Below are 15,274 nucleotides of genomic sequence, written 5' to 3'. Positions count from 1 at the left end.
AGAACTTTCCACACCTGAATCACGGATTGCATTTTTGTACAACTGTAAACATTTGATGCCGATAGTTTTGGTTTTACATAGCAATTATGCATTATTGTGGTTGAGATCAAACTGAAAAAACGAGGAATGTGTAAAAAGGCCCTGGGAAACGGGTGTGTGTTTGTCACTTATGGCTGGAGCAGACACTATTATGCCACAGGCTGATTAGACAGCTGAGACACTAATTTTAGGATTGGTGATTCAGTGCGTGTATCAGTACATTTTAATATTTTTTGGCACATTTTTACAATACTGTGATAATTTTGGTCACTATAATCTTGATATGAAATTTTCATACCGTTTCATCCCTAATACATATACATACATACATACATATATACTAGGGCTGGGCACGTTAATGCGTTATTATCGCGTTAACACATTAATAAATTAACGCCGACAATTATTTTATGGCACGTTAACGCAGTTTTTTTAAAATTCTTATTAGTTAGAAAGTCCGTTGCTCACTGGCTCTGAATACACATGCAGTCAAACCATGGTCACAGGAGGGGCGGGATGTTGATCAGCCTGCAAATCACCCACTCAAACAAGCAGCGGAGGGAGGCTTCAGTAGACTATGCTGTCATCTCTTTTCCATATTTTCCACCCGCGATCCCTTATCACGGCAGCATCCTGTCAGACAACTCAAACAGCTGAAACCAACATCTGCACCCTGTGTTCAATGCTGCTTTAACGTTACCTGGTCCGTGCTGACTTGTAACGTCACTTGAAGTTTTTAACCAAGTGAAGTCTGTGCAAGTGAACACATGTACATAAGACGACCGCTACACGCCCCCCTCCCCGTCATCGTCCATCCTGATGTTTGAATGTAGACATCGTCCCAACCCTACTGAACATAGTACTTCTGCTACTCCCTGATAAAAGATACATGCTAATACCTGTTCAGAAAAAAATAAATAAATAAATAATAAGAAAACTGGACAAAATACTACTTCAGAATTCATTAATAGTTGCCCAGCACTATATCTATCCATCTATCTTTAGAGAAGCCTGAGAGTAGAATGATATGACAGACTGTATAGCTTTATACAACATGAACATGAAATTTAGTTCATCAGTGCCAGATGTTCATAACAGCAACAAGCAGTTTGTGTCCTTTAAAGAATAAATTTGGATTAGCTGGCACCCCAGCTCACAAACGCCAAAAGCCCTGTACTGACCAGCCAGAGCTCACTGACAAACTGACACATTTTAGCCTAACTGGACGGTGATGCACTCACAGTCTAAGGCTGCAACGATCACTGCATACTATTATTTTCATTATCGATTAATCTACCAATTTTTACCCCCTTTGATTAATCAGTTAGTCTATAAAATGTGAAAAATATCTATTCTTGTTTTATCCGACCAACAGTCCAAAACCCAAAAAGATCTTCAATTTACAATAACATCAATAGAGAAACGCAAAATTTCTTTGAAAACAGAAAGATAAATTAAATTATTCATCAATTTTCAAATCATAGTTGCAGACTAGTCAGTAAATATTACAAATTGTTGCAGCTCTATCACACCATTTTCAAGTAAAGCTTACATCTTGGCAGATGAGTCCCTGTGCCAGCAGAAAGTTGTATCACTTTGCTAATTACACAATAAATGAGAAAATAACTAACAAAATTGTTTTTGCTGGAGCTCTGGGTCTCCCTCCTGCCAGTGGGAAACCCTCGCTTAACTCTGTGGAAAGAATGTCTGAGCACACCAACCTTACAGCATCCTACATCCAAAAAAGGACAGAATGCAGAGCCAGAGGGATCGCACAGCGAGTGTCTGTGTATGTGCTCCAATACATGATGCAAAGGGAGCTGAAGAGGAGGTACAATGGTGGCCTGACATTCCGACCAAAGATGGACCATCATCTCTACATATGACACTCTTCACTCTTCTAACTGATAATTTAGCTGCAGGAAAAGAAATTTAAAACATAATAATATTGAGCTGAAAGGTATTTTGGAAGCTGTAGTTATAAGAATAGGTAAAAGCCGTGAAACAATCAGAAAATCACATTTCTCTGTTTCACTGCTTTGTTCAGTTTTGTTTGCAGCCCCCTCTCTTCACTGACTCTCTGGCTCGCTCTACCACCGCTGCCCTCCCTTTCTGAGCCAAGGTCAACTTTTACTAACAGCAACTAATCATTCAGCCAAGACACACCTCCAAGCGAGTAACCCTGTTGTAAGGGAGATGCAAATCGCTGCACGCTGGGAGTTAGGGTTGGGCAATATGGCCAAAAATGTTATCACGATAAAAACATTTTATACCATTCGACATTGATAATTATCACGATAAATGTCAAATCATTATTTCTTTCAAGTTTAAAGGCTGATTTTTGCTCTGGAGTGAAAATTGAAGAAACCAGATGATTAACTGTGTGGTTAAACTTTTATTTACGGTCAGAACGTGATAAAACACTTGATACCAAACAGTGGATCACTTCACAAATCTGAGGGAGAACATTCAAAACTATTATGATAAAATTACTATAATAATTATAATAAATATAATAATTATTAATAAATAAATATATTAATAGAAAAATGAAGTGCTAATTTGTTTCTGATTCGAATTAATTCAAACAAACATTTATTGACAATATATCAGAAGAATCAGCATATGTTATATTGAACATATTGTTATAGAGGAAAATTATATTGCAATAATTATCATTATTGTTTTATTGCCCAGCCCTACTGGGAGTCAAAGAAAGCTAAGCCAAGCCAGCACGTGTATGGAGAAGCCTATACGAGTCTGCACTCCAAAACAGGGAGCAAAGAGCCCACAGAGTTTAGATTAACAGCAAAAGATATGCAACCTACATAGTGATGTGTACATTAACTCAACAGTTTACTCTCGCTGTGAATGATTTTTCAGACTGACATATCAGGCTGAAACTGGCATCGGCAAGTAAATGTCATCCACCTCCTAAAATGCTTGCATTTTGTTTTTGTAGCTGAAGAGAAAGAGTAGAATGAACTTTGCATAAACAAGAATTAACTTTTGATCTCAATGTGGACAAGAAGTACTTTAAGTGCTCAGAATAATTTTAGCTGGGAAACCATCTACTGAGAAAAGATAGACCTCCAGAGCAGCTACTAATAGCCACAAGCTAGCAGCATAGCTCTAGGCAATTTGGTCCACCGCTTTGATCCAGACTAAAATATTTAACTATTGAATGTCTGGCTCAAATTTCTTTAATCCAGTCATGTTCACTTCAGGATAAACTGTAATAACTTTGGTGATCCTCTGATTTTCATGTAGCACATTTAATGATGCTAATGACCTTCCCAATAGTCTTTGTACTAATAGTACTTTGTGTTTACTGCTAATTAGAAGTTCTTTAAGGAGCGTTAACAAATGCTATACAGTACCTGCTACAATCACCACTGTACAGCCTCGCAGAGCAGCTAGCAATAGTTACTGTCCACATATTTTTGCCCATGTAGTGTTTTGACCTTTACTTTCATTGGCTCAGTATTCCAAAGCATTTTCAATATTATAATAACATTAGATGTTCCAATTTGAGTATTTTAGTATTGCTAACGCTAAAAACATGTTTTGTCATTTTGAATGCTAGTCCTCTTTTGGACTCGTGATAATTTGTTGATCTTGAACACGACCTACATTTTGTCCTCAAAAAGGTGCAATTCACCTGGCCAATCACAGCGCAGTATAGCACTCGCACTAACTGAGGTCCGATACTTTTATACTTCCATTGACTCATGTGAAAAAGGCGTTGCTGTATTTTTCCAAGATATGGTCTTAGAAAGCACCAACAACATGAGTGCTAATATTTGAGAAACATTTATTCCTTTAAATTTAGTTCATCAGTGCACCAAAAAGCTAGTTTGTTTTAACATCCAAGTCTTAAACTTCCATTCACCTCCTCCGATTCAGTACATCATAATTTGCATACAAATACTTTTTTTTGTTAATCTGCACATGGAGGTGTGTATTTAATTATAACATACAGTCATTTCTGCATGAGAAACATTTCCTGCAGAGCCATTTCACATGCAGCTGCTGTTCTGCTATGGTCCTGCTGCTCAACATCCCTGTACCAACACCTTTCTGATGTTGATAGAGACACAAACAAACATCCGACTACAAAAACAGGCCGAGGAGAACTGTAAAATCCTTCAAGAAAGGTGCAGAAAAGCAGCAAGCCGACAGTCACACAACAAGCACACAAAGATAAAAGCTTCCCTCTCTGCAAAGATGCGACCGGCGGAGGAAAGAGAGGCAGGCGCATCCCCTTTGAAGTTATATTTAGGCCAAATCCTTCTTTGCAGAAGAAACCGTCCTCCACTATGCATACAAATCACAGCCAACAACTGAGGAACAGTCCTAAGAGCACAGGAACCGACTGCACACATACAATCAGCCGGTGGAGCATCAAAACCAACACAGGCCTGCTGGGTTTGATTGACTTTGATTCCTTCTGTGCATCCCAAATACTCCAGTTCCACCTGGGATACAGATACAGAGTTCTTATCGGACATAACCTTTAAGATCTGAACACACAGAAACCTTGTTGGAGGTAGTCCAGATCCCGACACATTTAAACCAACTGGAAATGTAAAGCACTTCGAATACATCTGTGACATACAAGGAAATAGGTAAACTTTTGAGTGAGGGGTTTTTAGCAGCAGGTTGAAAGGGAACATGATGAGGTTGCCTCTATAAAATGTACCTTTATGTTTAGTTTAACCATTTTTTTTTTTTTCCAATTGACCTTGAGCTAGGGCTGGACAATTAATTGAAAAGTAATCGAAACCGAAATTCAAAACCTTTACCATGGTCAGTTATTTCAGTTTTCAATCTTATTAGTACAGTACTTCCCCCTTAAGGACAGCTGCGGACACCACGGATGCAGACTACATCTGTTTCTGGAGTCAGCTTGGTGTACTTGTTCCACACATGCGCAGTAGATCGGTTGATGATTTTGATTTTAGGTCATATGGTCCAGCCCTCCCTCGAGCTGCATTTCCAATACAAAAATCAGGTGAGTTTTAACCACTGAAAGGCAAACTATGCATTTTAAATAAAACAGGCCATATTTGTGTGTTGGCTCCATTAGCACCATTAAAAGTATGCAGGATTAGAAATATTAGTAGTTCCTGTTTGCAATGTACTCATTGATGTGCAGACAAATATTACTGGATTACTCTGATACAGAAGAAATCTTAAGTCTAAGGCAAGTTCGGAGTTACAAGGAGCATATTTTTCTGATTTCTAAACTTCTACACGGACTTTGGACTTTTATTCGTTATGGACATCAGAGAATATGACATCCCCAGAAAGTGGATGCGTCTCATGTCTGTGTGTTCAGATTTGACTGAGATATGACTCAGAGAAGGAGTAAGATATTTTACACAAAATGCAGCAATCATGTGCCAAGGGATTTAAAGTACTTTCATTTTCTCCATGAGCCAAGTGTCACAGCCACTGCTGCTGGTGTTGATAAGTGGGGAAAATCAGCACATCAAACTACAACAACTGTATGGCATTAAAATCAATTTGTAGGCTCTTGAAAATTGTGAAATCCACCACAGTAAACATCAAGTCTTTTGTACTGTAGAGGTCATCTAATGGCTTTTGTTGGAGGCCTTCCATCTTCTCTGCTGTCTTAACAATCCAGGTCAGCTTGTTTCTAAAGCTACTAAAGTACCCATACCAGACAGATGTATTAAATACTACAATTAATAACAAATATTATTAAGTTCAGTGTAACAAAGTCCACTTATGTTTTTCCTCTTTTGGACTCACGTGACACTTTGTTGATCTTGAACACAACCCACATTTTGTCCTCAAAAAAGGTGCAATTCACCCTTCGCTAAGCCACGCTCCGATTACGCAAGCTGGCCAATCACAGCGCAGAATAGCACTCGCTCTAGCTGAGGTCCGATACTTTTATACTTCCACTGACTCGTGTGCAAAAGAGGTTGCTGTATTTTTCCAAGAGCCAGTGTTGGGGTAGTTACTCAAAAAAGGTAATGGATTACACATTACTAGTTACTTTTAGTAACTTTACTAGATTACTCACTGCTGAAAGTAACTAGTTAAACTACTAGTTAAATTAATTTTGGATCATGCGTAATATTCATCCAGCCAGTGGAAAAGATCACAAACAGTTCACAGCACATCGGCCGTACTAGCGACACAACTCGTACCAGAGTGGGAGTTGCGCAGTGGGCCCAGGCCGCTACGGACGGTCAATGATCGTTCCCTCTGGCTGGATGAAGTCTTGGCTAAAACTACCTACTACTGAATGTGAGGTTATATAACCTACTGCTTTTGTTTTTTAATGATTGTAATAGTGAATAGAGACCTACCAAGCTGTACAGGAACAGTGTTGACCCTTAATATGGTTGTCCTTTGTCTCAATCGTCAGGTGATGCAGTGGTTCATTTTTACTCTGATCGCTTTAGCTTTATTTTATTTAACAAGATGATCTCATTGAGATTTAAAACCTCTTTTCCAAGACAGACCTGGCCAAAACAGCAGCATATTGACAAAACACAGTTACAAATATGAACACGAGCACACGCACGACAACAAAGAACAATTAGCGAGACCCTTACAATACATAAACAAACGACCACTTAAAAGTACAACTTATACATACCGTAAGTTTAAAGGATTTAGTTATTTTAAAAGCAGTGACAACAATTTATAGTGTCTACTTCCAAGTCTTTCATGCGGTGTTTAAATTCACCAAAAGGGATCAGATTTTGCACCTGCAAATCAGTCTGCAATCTATTCCACGTGGATGGGGCAGCATAACTAAAGGCCTTCTTACCGAGCTCTGTACGGACCATAGGTACAGATAAATACAAGTTACCGGAGCGCAAATTATAGGAACTGATGTTGCATGATATATAAGTGCAAACCTCAAAGCACCATCAGTATCCAACAAAGACAAACATCGGCCAGGCGCATTTCTATAGAGCAGGTCACCGTAACAGAGTGCCGTGAGAAAGGTTGCAGCAACCAAACTCTTCCTGGTTTTCCAAGAAAAACAGGCTTTGTTTCTAAAATAAAATCCTATTTTTAGTTTGAGCTTTTGTACCAGTTTATCAATGTACGACTTAAAAGAGAGCTGATCATCAATTAATATACCCAAATATTTGTACAATTGGACTTGTTCGATCTGCTCACCATGTATAATAAAACATACTTGGAAGACTGTCCAGAGACTTCTTAGATTTTGAAAAAAAGCATAATCTTTGTTTTCTCAACATTCAAAACTAGCTTTAGCTGATACAGTTGAACAAGGTTAAAAGCAGATTGTAAATAAGAAAAAGCTTGATGTAAAGTAGCGGCCTTACAATAAATAATGGTATTATCAGCATAAAAATGGAAATGAGCCTGTGGGATGTCTTGACCCAAGTTATTAATATAAATAGTAAATAAAATTGGACCCAAGACAGATCCTTGCAGTACACCACTAGATACATTCAGTGTTGCAGATTTGAGATCGTCAAAATAAACACACTGAGTTCTGTGTGCCAAATAGTTGGTAAACCAGTCAACAGTATGGTCAGAAAAACCAATATCGGCACCAGCAATAGCAGAAAGGGGTCTGTAACAGCCAATAACAGTAATATGCTGACTATTGGCTATTTCAAGGTTTAATGCTAAGATCTCAAATTGTTTAACAGTAGATTGAGAATAAGATCCTGATGTTAAATTTAGTCTTAACATAAATTGCAACACCACCACCCTTCTTTGTGATTAACGGCTATAGAGTTTTCCGTTGTGATCGTCCAATGTCCTTATCTAAGGTAGATTTAAGTTTAAATTACTAGGACATCTGCATCTGTTTGAATAGCCCATGTCCTGACCAAGTCCATTTTTGGTAATAAACTACAAACATTTAAGTGAATAAAACCAAGACCCCTCCTGGATTTAAAATCTTCAGGAGTACTAAGACTACGTTACTAAGACTAAGTTAATGTTAGGGCCAGTATTATGAACAGTCAAAACAAAAATTAACAAAACTCAAACTTCCACTCCAATCATTCAGTAATCACACAAGTCAAACGTGCGTGATGTCATGCGTACTGCCATCTTCATTTTACATCAGTCTGACAGCCTGAATACACTGAATACTTTCCATACATTTGAATACTTCAAATGTATGGAAATCTTTCTGAGATCACTTTTTAGTTTTTCCAAAAATTAGACAATATTTCTCCAGGGAGTGCAGATACAGAGAGTGCCATGCTATGTCTGACAGGTCTGACAGTTTGTCCGACAAAGCAACACTAACTAAGGGGGGTGTGGTTTCGCGAAGGGTCAATTTTTTTTCTTGTGATTGCTGACTGAAGTCATTTTAAAAAAAAGAAAAAAAACTACTTTGATTGCTTTTTTAATGACCGTTTTACTGTTACTACTTTAGTTCTGCCTTTTTCCTCATTTCCTTTGGGGAAAACAAAGTCATTGGCTCTTTGGGTGAATGGTTTCTCAAATTGCTGGTAATGAAAATGTATGGTTAACACTGCTGATCATATGGGGCTGGAGCTGCAGATCCAATTTTGTAAGAACTGTAAAAGAAGTTCCAGAAAGTGTCACGTTAAATGCCAATTATACAGTTCTGTAGACTGAGGGTCCCACTGGGAAACAGAGAAATTGTTTCAGAATAGAAAGACAATTCTGTCCACCGTCAGTTACAGCTTTTCTCTGGAAGCAGATTACTCTGTGGAAAGTGAGTGAAACACAGAGGTCTCAACACAATAACTGGGAATGTACAAGTGTTTCCCAGTGGGCATCTTTCCATCAGTCCATTTACCTCTGCATATCCAACTATGTGCTCATTTGACTGTTCATTCAGCCTAAATGAGCAGCAGCAGCAGCGAGAAAGTGATGGCAGCGACGGCAGGTTTGTCCTACATAATGACTTAATTGAGGTGGTTAACACTTTGTGGATAATGAGAGCCTCTAGACCACAACAGACCCAGGAGCGAGAGCTACGAAATGGAGCAAAGTACACGCGGCTGCAAACACACACAAAATCAGTGTCGATTATTAATAGGAGCGACCCTAAACGCAGCACTCCAAATGAATGCGGGCCCGTCCACTTTGTCTCTGTGTGACACACACACACACACACACACACACACACACACACACACACTCTCGTCAAACAATTATAATTCATCACTTAAAAAGACACAAAAATGAAAAACAATAACACCTAATTCAGCATTAACCATAACAGAATATTTTGTCCAATTCCATTTCACTTGTTCATGTAAAATGGCGGGATAGCAGTCGTCTTATGTTCATGTGTTCACTCACACAGACTTCACTCGGTTAAAAACTCGGTAGCCTATAACATTATAAGTCACGGTGGATATTTTACAAGCACGAAACAGGTAAAGCAGATGTGAACACACAGGGTGCCGATTTTGGAGTAGGTCTCTAGTGTGTCCGAGTTTGGGGAGAAGAGAATTCCGAGGAAGGTGCAAAGAATATTTAAAATATAAAATTTAAATATAAAATATAATTTACATGGCGGTATTATGTGAGATTTTTTTGATTTTTTCTGCCCGGGGCTGCAGGGTTTCACAATCATGATGCCTGCTGGATGGACGCTGATGGACGATGGCATCGTCCAACTCTACTATTAAATAGTTTGATAGTATTTTAATATCCTACTGCTGCAATACAGTTATTGTGAAATGTCCACATAAACAATTGCACATATATTTGAATATTTCTAAATGTATATTGCATGTTACAACAAATACATTTATATTTTATTATTGGATTGTTGAAATTTTATTCATCCAACACATGATGACAAACACAGAATTCAGAAAAATTTAAATGGAAAACAGATTTCACAGAGTCCTAAATATCCGATTCTGTACCAGTCAAATTTACATGCATGCTGCGCTAGTAGCTAGGACAGAGCTCATACAACCAGGGTGTATTCAGGGAGTCTGACAAAAATAAACAAGAGAACACAAAATATTTATTGCTACCACAGACACAGGGAGTAACAGGTAGGAACGTCAGCAACCTTTAGCAAAGCCCTTTCAGCCTTGAATGAAATATATTCATCATGAGAATGGAATCCTCCCCATGCTCCATGAAACAAAGCAAATCTCAAATGAGTCATACGAAGAACACTTGTGCACTGCAGGTCAGTAGGGTGAAGCGCTGTACAAGGACAGTCCATTTACCATTTACAGTTCTTCAAAAGAAAAATCGGAATCTGGTCAGACTTAAAAACAAAAACTGAATCTGCCAAGAAAATTGCAATTGGTGCATCTCCAATGAGAAGTCCTCAATAAATCTCCATTTCCACGACAACTGGGTAATATCCATCAGCTTACGAAAATGTGTGTGATCTGACTGAAAGCTCCAGTTTCTGTTTAAGAAATTCCTATACCGACAGGTGTGTGGTAAAGTAAGAGGGAGGGAGAATTAGATGATGAGAAACAATTTTATTTATTTATTCACCCATTTACTTACTTCAAGTCAATGTAAACATTTTACACATCGTGCAAATACTAAATTTTAATTCCTTTGATATCGTCCAGCCCTACGTGCTAGTGATTCTGGGAGGTTTAGCTAAGGCAGATTAATAAAAAAAGTGTAACTGAAAAATCATCTTCATCTCAGCTTGACACACAATAGGCTTGCATTCAATAATGTTCCACAGCCAGAAAACACGAGAACAAATCAGAGAGAATGTCGTGCTTTCCGGACCTTTCCAACCAACAACGATCAGTCAGTTCATGCCATCTGCAGTGTATTTGTCCACGTGAACAGTTTTTCTAGTGGTCTGTAGGTAGGCCAACATGATATTATATCATTATTTATTGCCATGACTTGACTCATATTATCTCATATTATTAAAATTTGATACGTCTTCTCCACCATTGCTCATAATAATTCATGCATCACCTAATTCCATCACAACACAGGCATGACACACAAGAAAGAACAGTGTACGTTTAATCTATCTAATATTGTGTTGGTCATACTATACACTGATTTACTGCTTGTCTGTTTTGAATAATACAGAAGGTAAAGAGCTTAAAAATGAATCGCATATTAAAAATTACAATATTGGTGAAAAAAAACCCCGCAATTAGATTATTTTTGAAAATCGTTCAGCCCTACTGCAGAGTCCTTGAAGCTACAGATAGGGGGGCCTTCTGGGCCACAGACTCATCCTACTTTGTGTGTCTCAGCAGCCAACTGGGTTTCTAACAGAGAATCGTTCTCCAGTAAACAGCAGCTGGTTACCTGCCAGAGCAGCTGCTGGAAGAGAAGAAGAAAGTCCAACTTTCCTAAAATAGAAACACTGTCAAACATGACAGAAATCCCCCTAACTGAAGCTTAACACTTTTCAGGTGGCGGGTGTTCAAGTTTAAATACAAAAAGGCCTGGATATCCCAAAAGTACTATAGACCTCCACAGACTGCTGCATCAGCAGAATGCAAGTCTGATCAAAAATATAAAGTCCAAAATAACTGCTATGGTTTAACTATTAAGTGTAAGCTGTAAACTTGTAAAAACTTTTTCATGGGAGAAAAATATGCTACCAACCATTGACAGGAAGTAAGAGCCCTTCAACAGGCTGTTTTATTAAGGAAGAGAAAGTAATGGATGCAGTCATATGAGGAAGCTTGTTTTGCTAGCCAGCTGTGAGCTTAAGGATTAAGTGAAAAAGGTCAGTAGTTTCAGTGTCAAGCAGAAACAGCAGCTCAAAACAAATTGTGTTCAATTTAACATATATCATCTTCACCTCCCCTATACGTCAGCATGTGGCAAATAAATAAATGAAAATATAAAAAGGTAAGCTGCCCTGGAAGTAGATCCTGTAAAATGGACACAGAGTCACAGTTAACATTGTTAGTTAGGGAGTTAATAAAAGGTCAGTCGAGCTGCAGAACATACAGAATGTGAACAGCTACAGCAAAACAATAAAAATTCAGTGTTCACCTAACCACAAGTTAACTAGCAGTTGCAGAAAGCAGCATTTTTAAGATCAGGTGAATAATGCAATTTTGGTTTCCTTGGAAAAATAAGTTTGTCCACACAAGGACTTTGTCTTGATGTCTGTCCCGATGATCACATTACAAACAAAAACCACTAGTATTTGAAGACAAAAAATATGAAACAACCTTCTCAACACACACTCGACAGATGATAGTAAACGCAGCACAGAGATGCCAGCCCAGTAGCCACACTTTCTTCACCGCCACTGACAGAGGCATTAATGTCTGTTTGCACACTTATTTTAGTGTATACAGTGTATACAGGATCTCTCTCTCTCTCCCTGGTGCATGTAGGACAATAACACAGAGTAATGACCATAAGGTTTTTTTTTTTAAGAGTCTAATTTACAACTTGCTGTTGTTATCCGGCTAGATATGCTAACTCCCACAATATCTTTACAACCCTGCCCACACACTTTTCCCGCAGCATGAGGAACTTTCACCTGTCAAGTTCTGGTCTGACTCACTTTACAACATGTGGCAGTGAAGTGCTGACCAAAGCACTTACAAATACTAGCAGTGATCAATAACAGCGGCAGGAAATGTTCCTGAGGCATGTTTGTGCCATAGGCTAGTTGCAATGTTTTCAGAGTGCACATTCAAAATCCCCAACACCCGTAAATACCTATACTGTATCAGGGGCTGCAGCTACCAGTTGCTTTCATCACAGATGAATCCATCTATAAAAGTCTATAAAATGCCAGAAAATAGTGAAAAATGTCACATCACAATTTCTATGGGCCTTCACTAATGTCTTGTGCTACCAGCAGTCATAAACATACATATATTCAGATCTATCTATGCTTTTATATGCGTTTATATACTATCTTCACATGTAACAGTTAGTAAATTGTTAAAACTACGGTTAAGCACTACATTCTTCTGGTGAACAAAGTAAACACAATCCTACTTGAAGGTTTCAAGAATAGTGATTCCAGCTTCTAAAATGTGCTACAAATGCTAAATGTGTTACTTAGTCTTCTATGTAAATTGAACATCTTTGTCAGCTTGGGCTCAGGGAAGATGTGTTGGACTTTATTATGACAGGACATTTTAAAAAAGGACCAAATGATTCAAGAGACTATTCTGAAGAAGATTACCCTGTTATAATTAGCCAAGATTGTAACACTGAATGCAACACTCGCACACCCAACGTATAATGTTATTTCTTTAACATGTTGTCGACACACACACACACACACACACACACACACACACACACACACACACACACACACACACACACACACACACACACACACACACACACACACACACACAGCTTACCGGCTGGCATTGTGGTGCTAATGTACTGCAGTTCCTCTCTATGCTGAGCACCGATTGGTCCTGGGTTAGTTAGCCTCCATGTAGCTTCTCCTGCTGTTTCACTTCACCTGGCATCGGAATGACGACTCTGTAACGTTAAAATCACCTGTTTGTGTGTTCGTAAGAGACATTTAACAGCGGGTTTAAGTCAGAACAATAACATACAAAGCCTCTTTAACAGGCTAAGGCTGTCTGCTGTGACACTAACGAACAGTCCTGTAAACACTGGTTGTCCAGAGGAATTAGCCTCAGAAGCTAACGTCTCAGTAAAGTCCAAACACTGCGGCGGCTTTAGAGGAAACACACAGAGACATTACAGACGTTTCGGTGTCAGCCGGTGAACATACCTGTAGGTAAACAGCCGAAGGGCAGATTTAACTCCCACACGTTACTACAGTGCTTCCTGCTTTACGGTGACAGACAACACGGAAGTGTGAGCGGCAGCAGCTCCAAAAAACCGCCCCCGCTACGGCTCAACATACTGGGACCATGGAGGAGCTGAGTGACAGCTAATTATAGCTGGCTGCGGCAAGGTGTGCAGAAGAATGTTTAAAAGTGAAAACACTTACTTATTATATGTTTTATTTTTATTTTCCTGTTAATCTATATGTGAGTATATCACATTAAGATAGACAGAAATAAGAACAGATGAAAAGAGAAACGTAAAAGAAAATAAGAAGAAGTCTCAAGCAAAGTGACAGTAGTGTGATTAGATATGATACCATCTTCAATAACAACATACACCATAATAGTATGATAAAGTAATTATACTTGGTGTTAGAAATATGAATAGAATGAATAGAAATATGATGTCGTAGCCTACATTATGTAATTTGGCTGGTCAGAGTGATTGGCACAGTCTGTGCTCTCAACTGCTCTCATATAGTCTGATGGTGGTGGCACCTATTTAACATTTTAAAATGTATCATTATTATTATCACATGAATAATAATTGTTTTAACAATAACACCCTTCCATTTCAACCAAACTTGGACATTTGCAGTTATGCAAGAGCAGCAAAACATGTAAATGATGTAAATTTATTTCACATTGCCTGGATTTTCATTTTTTTATCGTATACATTATTAAAGTTCACCCAAATTACAAAAAAGAACAGAAAGAATACTCGCTCCCTTTCTTATTCACTTCAGGAAGGCAGTGTTTTTTGGCCATTATTAGAGAGCTATTAGTCATGGGGAATGACATGCTACAAAGGTTGCTGGCTGGACACGTACTGGGGATGTTGCGGTTGATGGTTTGTGTCCCAATGCTTAGCCCCCACAACGGACAAATTCAAGGATGTATTTCCTGTTTTAATGTGGCCTGCTGTGATGAACTCGCAAGTCAGAGTTCACCTTTGTTCTGCTGTGAACTGTGAATTCACACAGTCGACCAATGGAAACACTGGTGCACTGTTTGGAAATAAAGACGTGATTGTGTGTCCGTTACATCTCGTGTTTTTCCAGGGATGAGCGTGAGCCATTTTCACTAAACAGAAGGCTAAGTTGACAGTGCCTTTAAGAACTATTAAGAAATACTTCCTATGAAAACAGTTTACAGTTACAACAGTAACATACGCTGTTTCTTGAAAGAGTTGTTGCTGCAGAATTATTTTAAAATGGTATAAGCAGTAAAAATTACATTCCAGTCACCTCCACTGTATTGGAGTGGTAGACAGATCAGATATTCAACTATAATATATCTAAAAAGTTGGACAATAAAACCAAAACTATCTGCATGGAGAGATAGATATTTATATTTTTTCTGCAAAATTTCAGAAAATAAATACAGAGCCCAGTGTTTCATCTTCCAATCCTTAATTTGGTCTGAACAAAATTAAAAATACCCCAAAAGATTCAGTTGTAAACAAACAGCCCCAC

At 38.4% G+C, this 15,274-nt stretch overlaps 1 protein-coding gene across 1 annotated transcript in view; it reads right to left on the bottom strand.

Moving 5' to 3' along the window:
- efr3a (EFR3 homolog A (S. cerevisiae)) overlaps nt 1–13,920 on the bottom strand; it is a 171,573-nt gene extending 157,653 nt beyond the window's left edge. Inside the window, exons 1-2 of the mRNA XM_038717238.1 lie at nt 13,742–13,920; nt 13,356–13,482 (exon numbers count right to left, since the gene is read on the bottom strand). Of these exons, the coding sequence (XP_038573166.1) occupies nt 13,356–13,365 (10 nt within the window). The 5' untranslated portion in view covers nt 13,366–13,482; nt 13,742–13,920. The remainder of the gene's footprint in view (nt 1–13,355; nt 13,483–13,741) is intronic.
- Between the last annotated feature and the right edge of the window lie 1,354 nt (nt 13,921–15,274).

Source organism: Micropterus salmoides, unplaced genomic scaffold (genome assembly GCF_014851395.1).
Source record: "Micropterus salmoides isolate LMB-PRFRI ecotype aquatic unplaced genomic scaffold, ASM1485139v1 Ms_hic_scaffold_14, whole genome shotgun sequence".
Lineage (NCBI taxonomy): Eukaryota > Metazoa > Chordata > Actinopteri > Centrarchiformes > Centrarchidae > Micropterus > Micropterus salmoides.
This window is presented reverse-complemented; position numbering and strand designations above follow the sequence as displayed.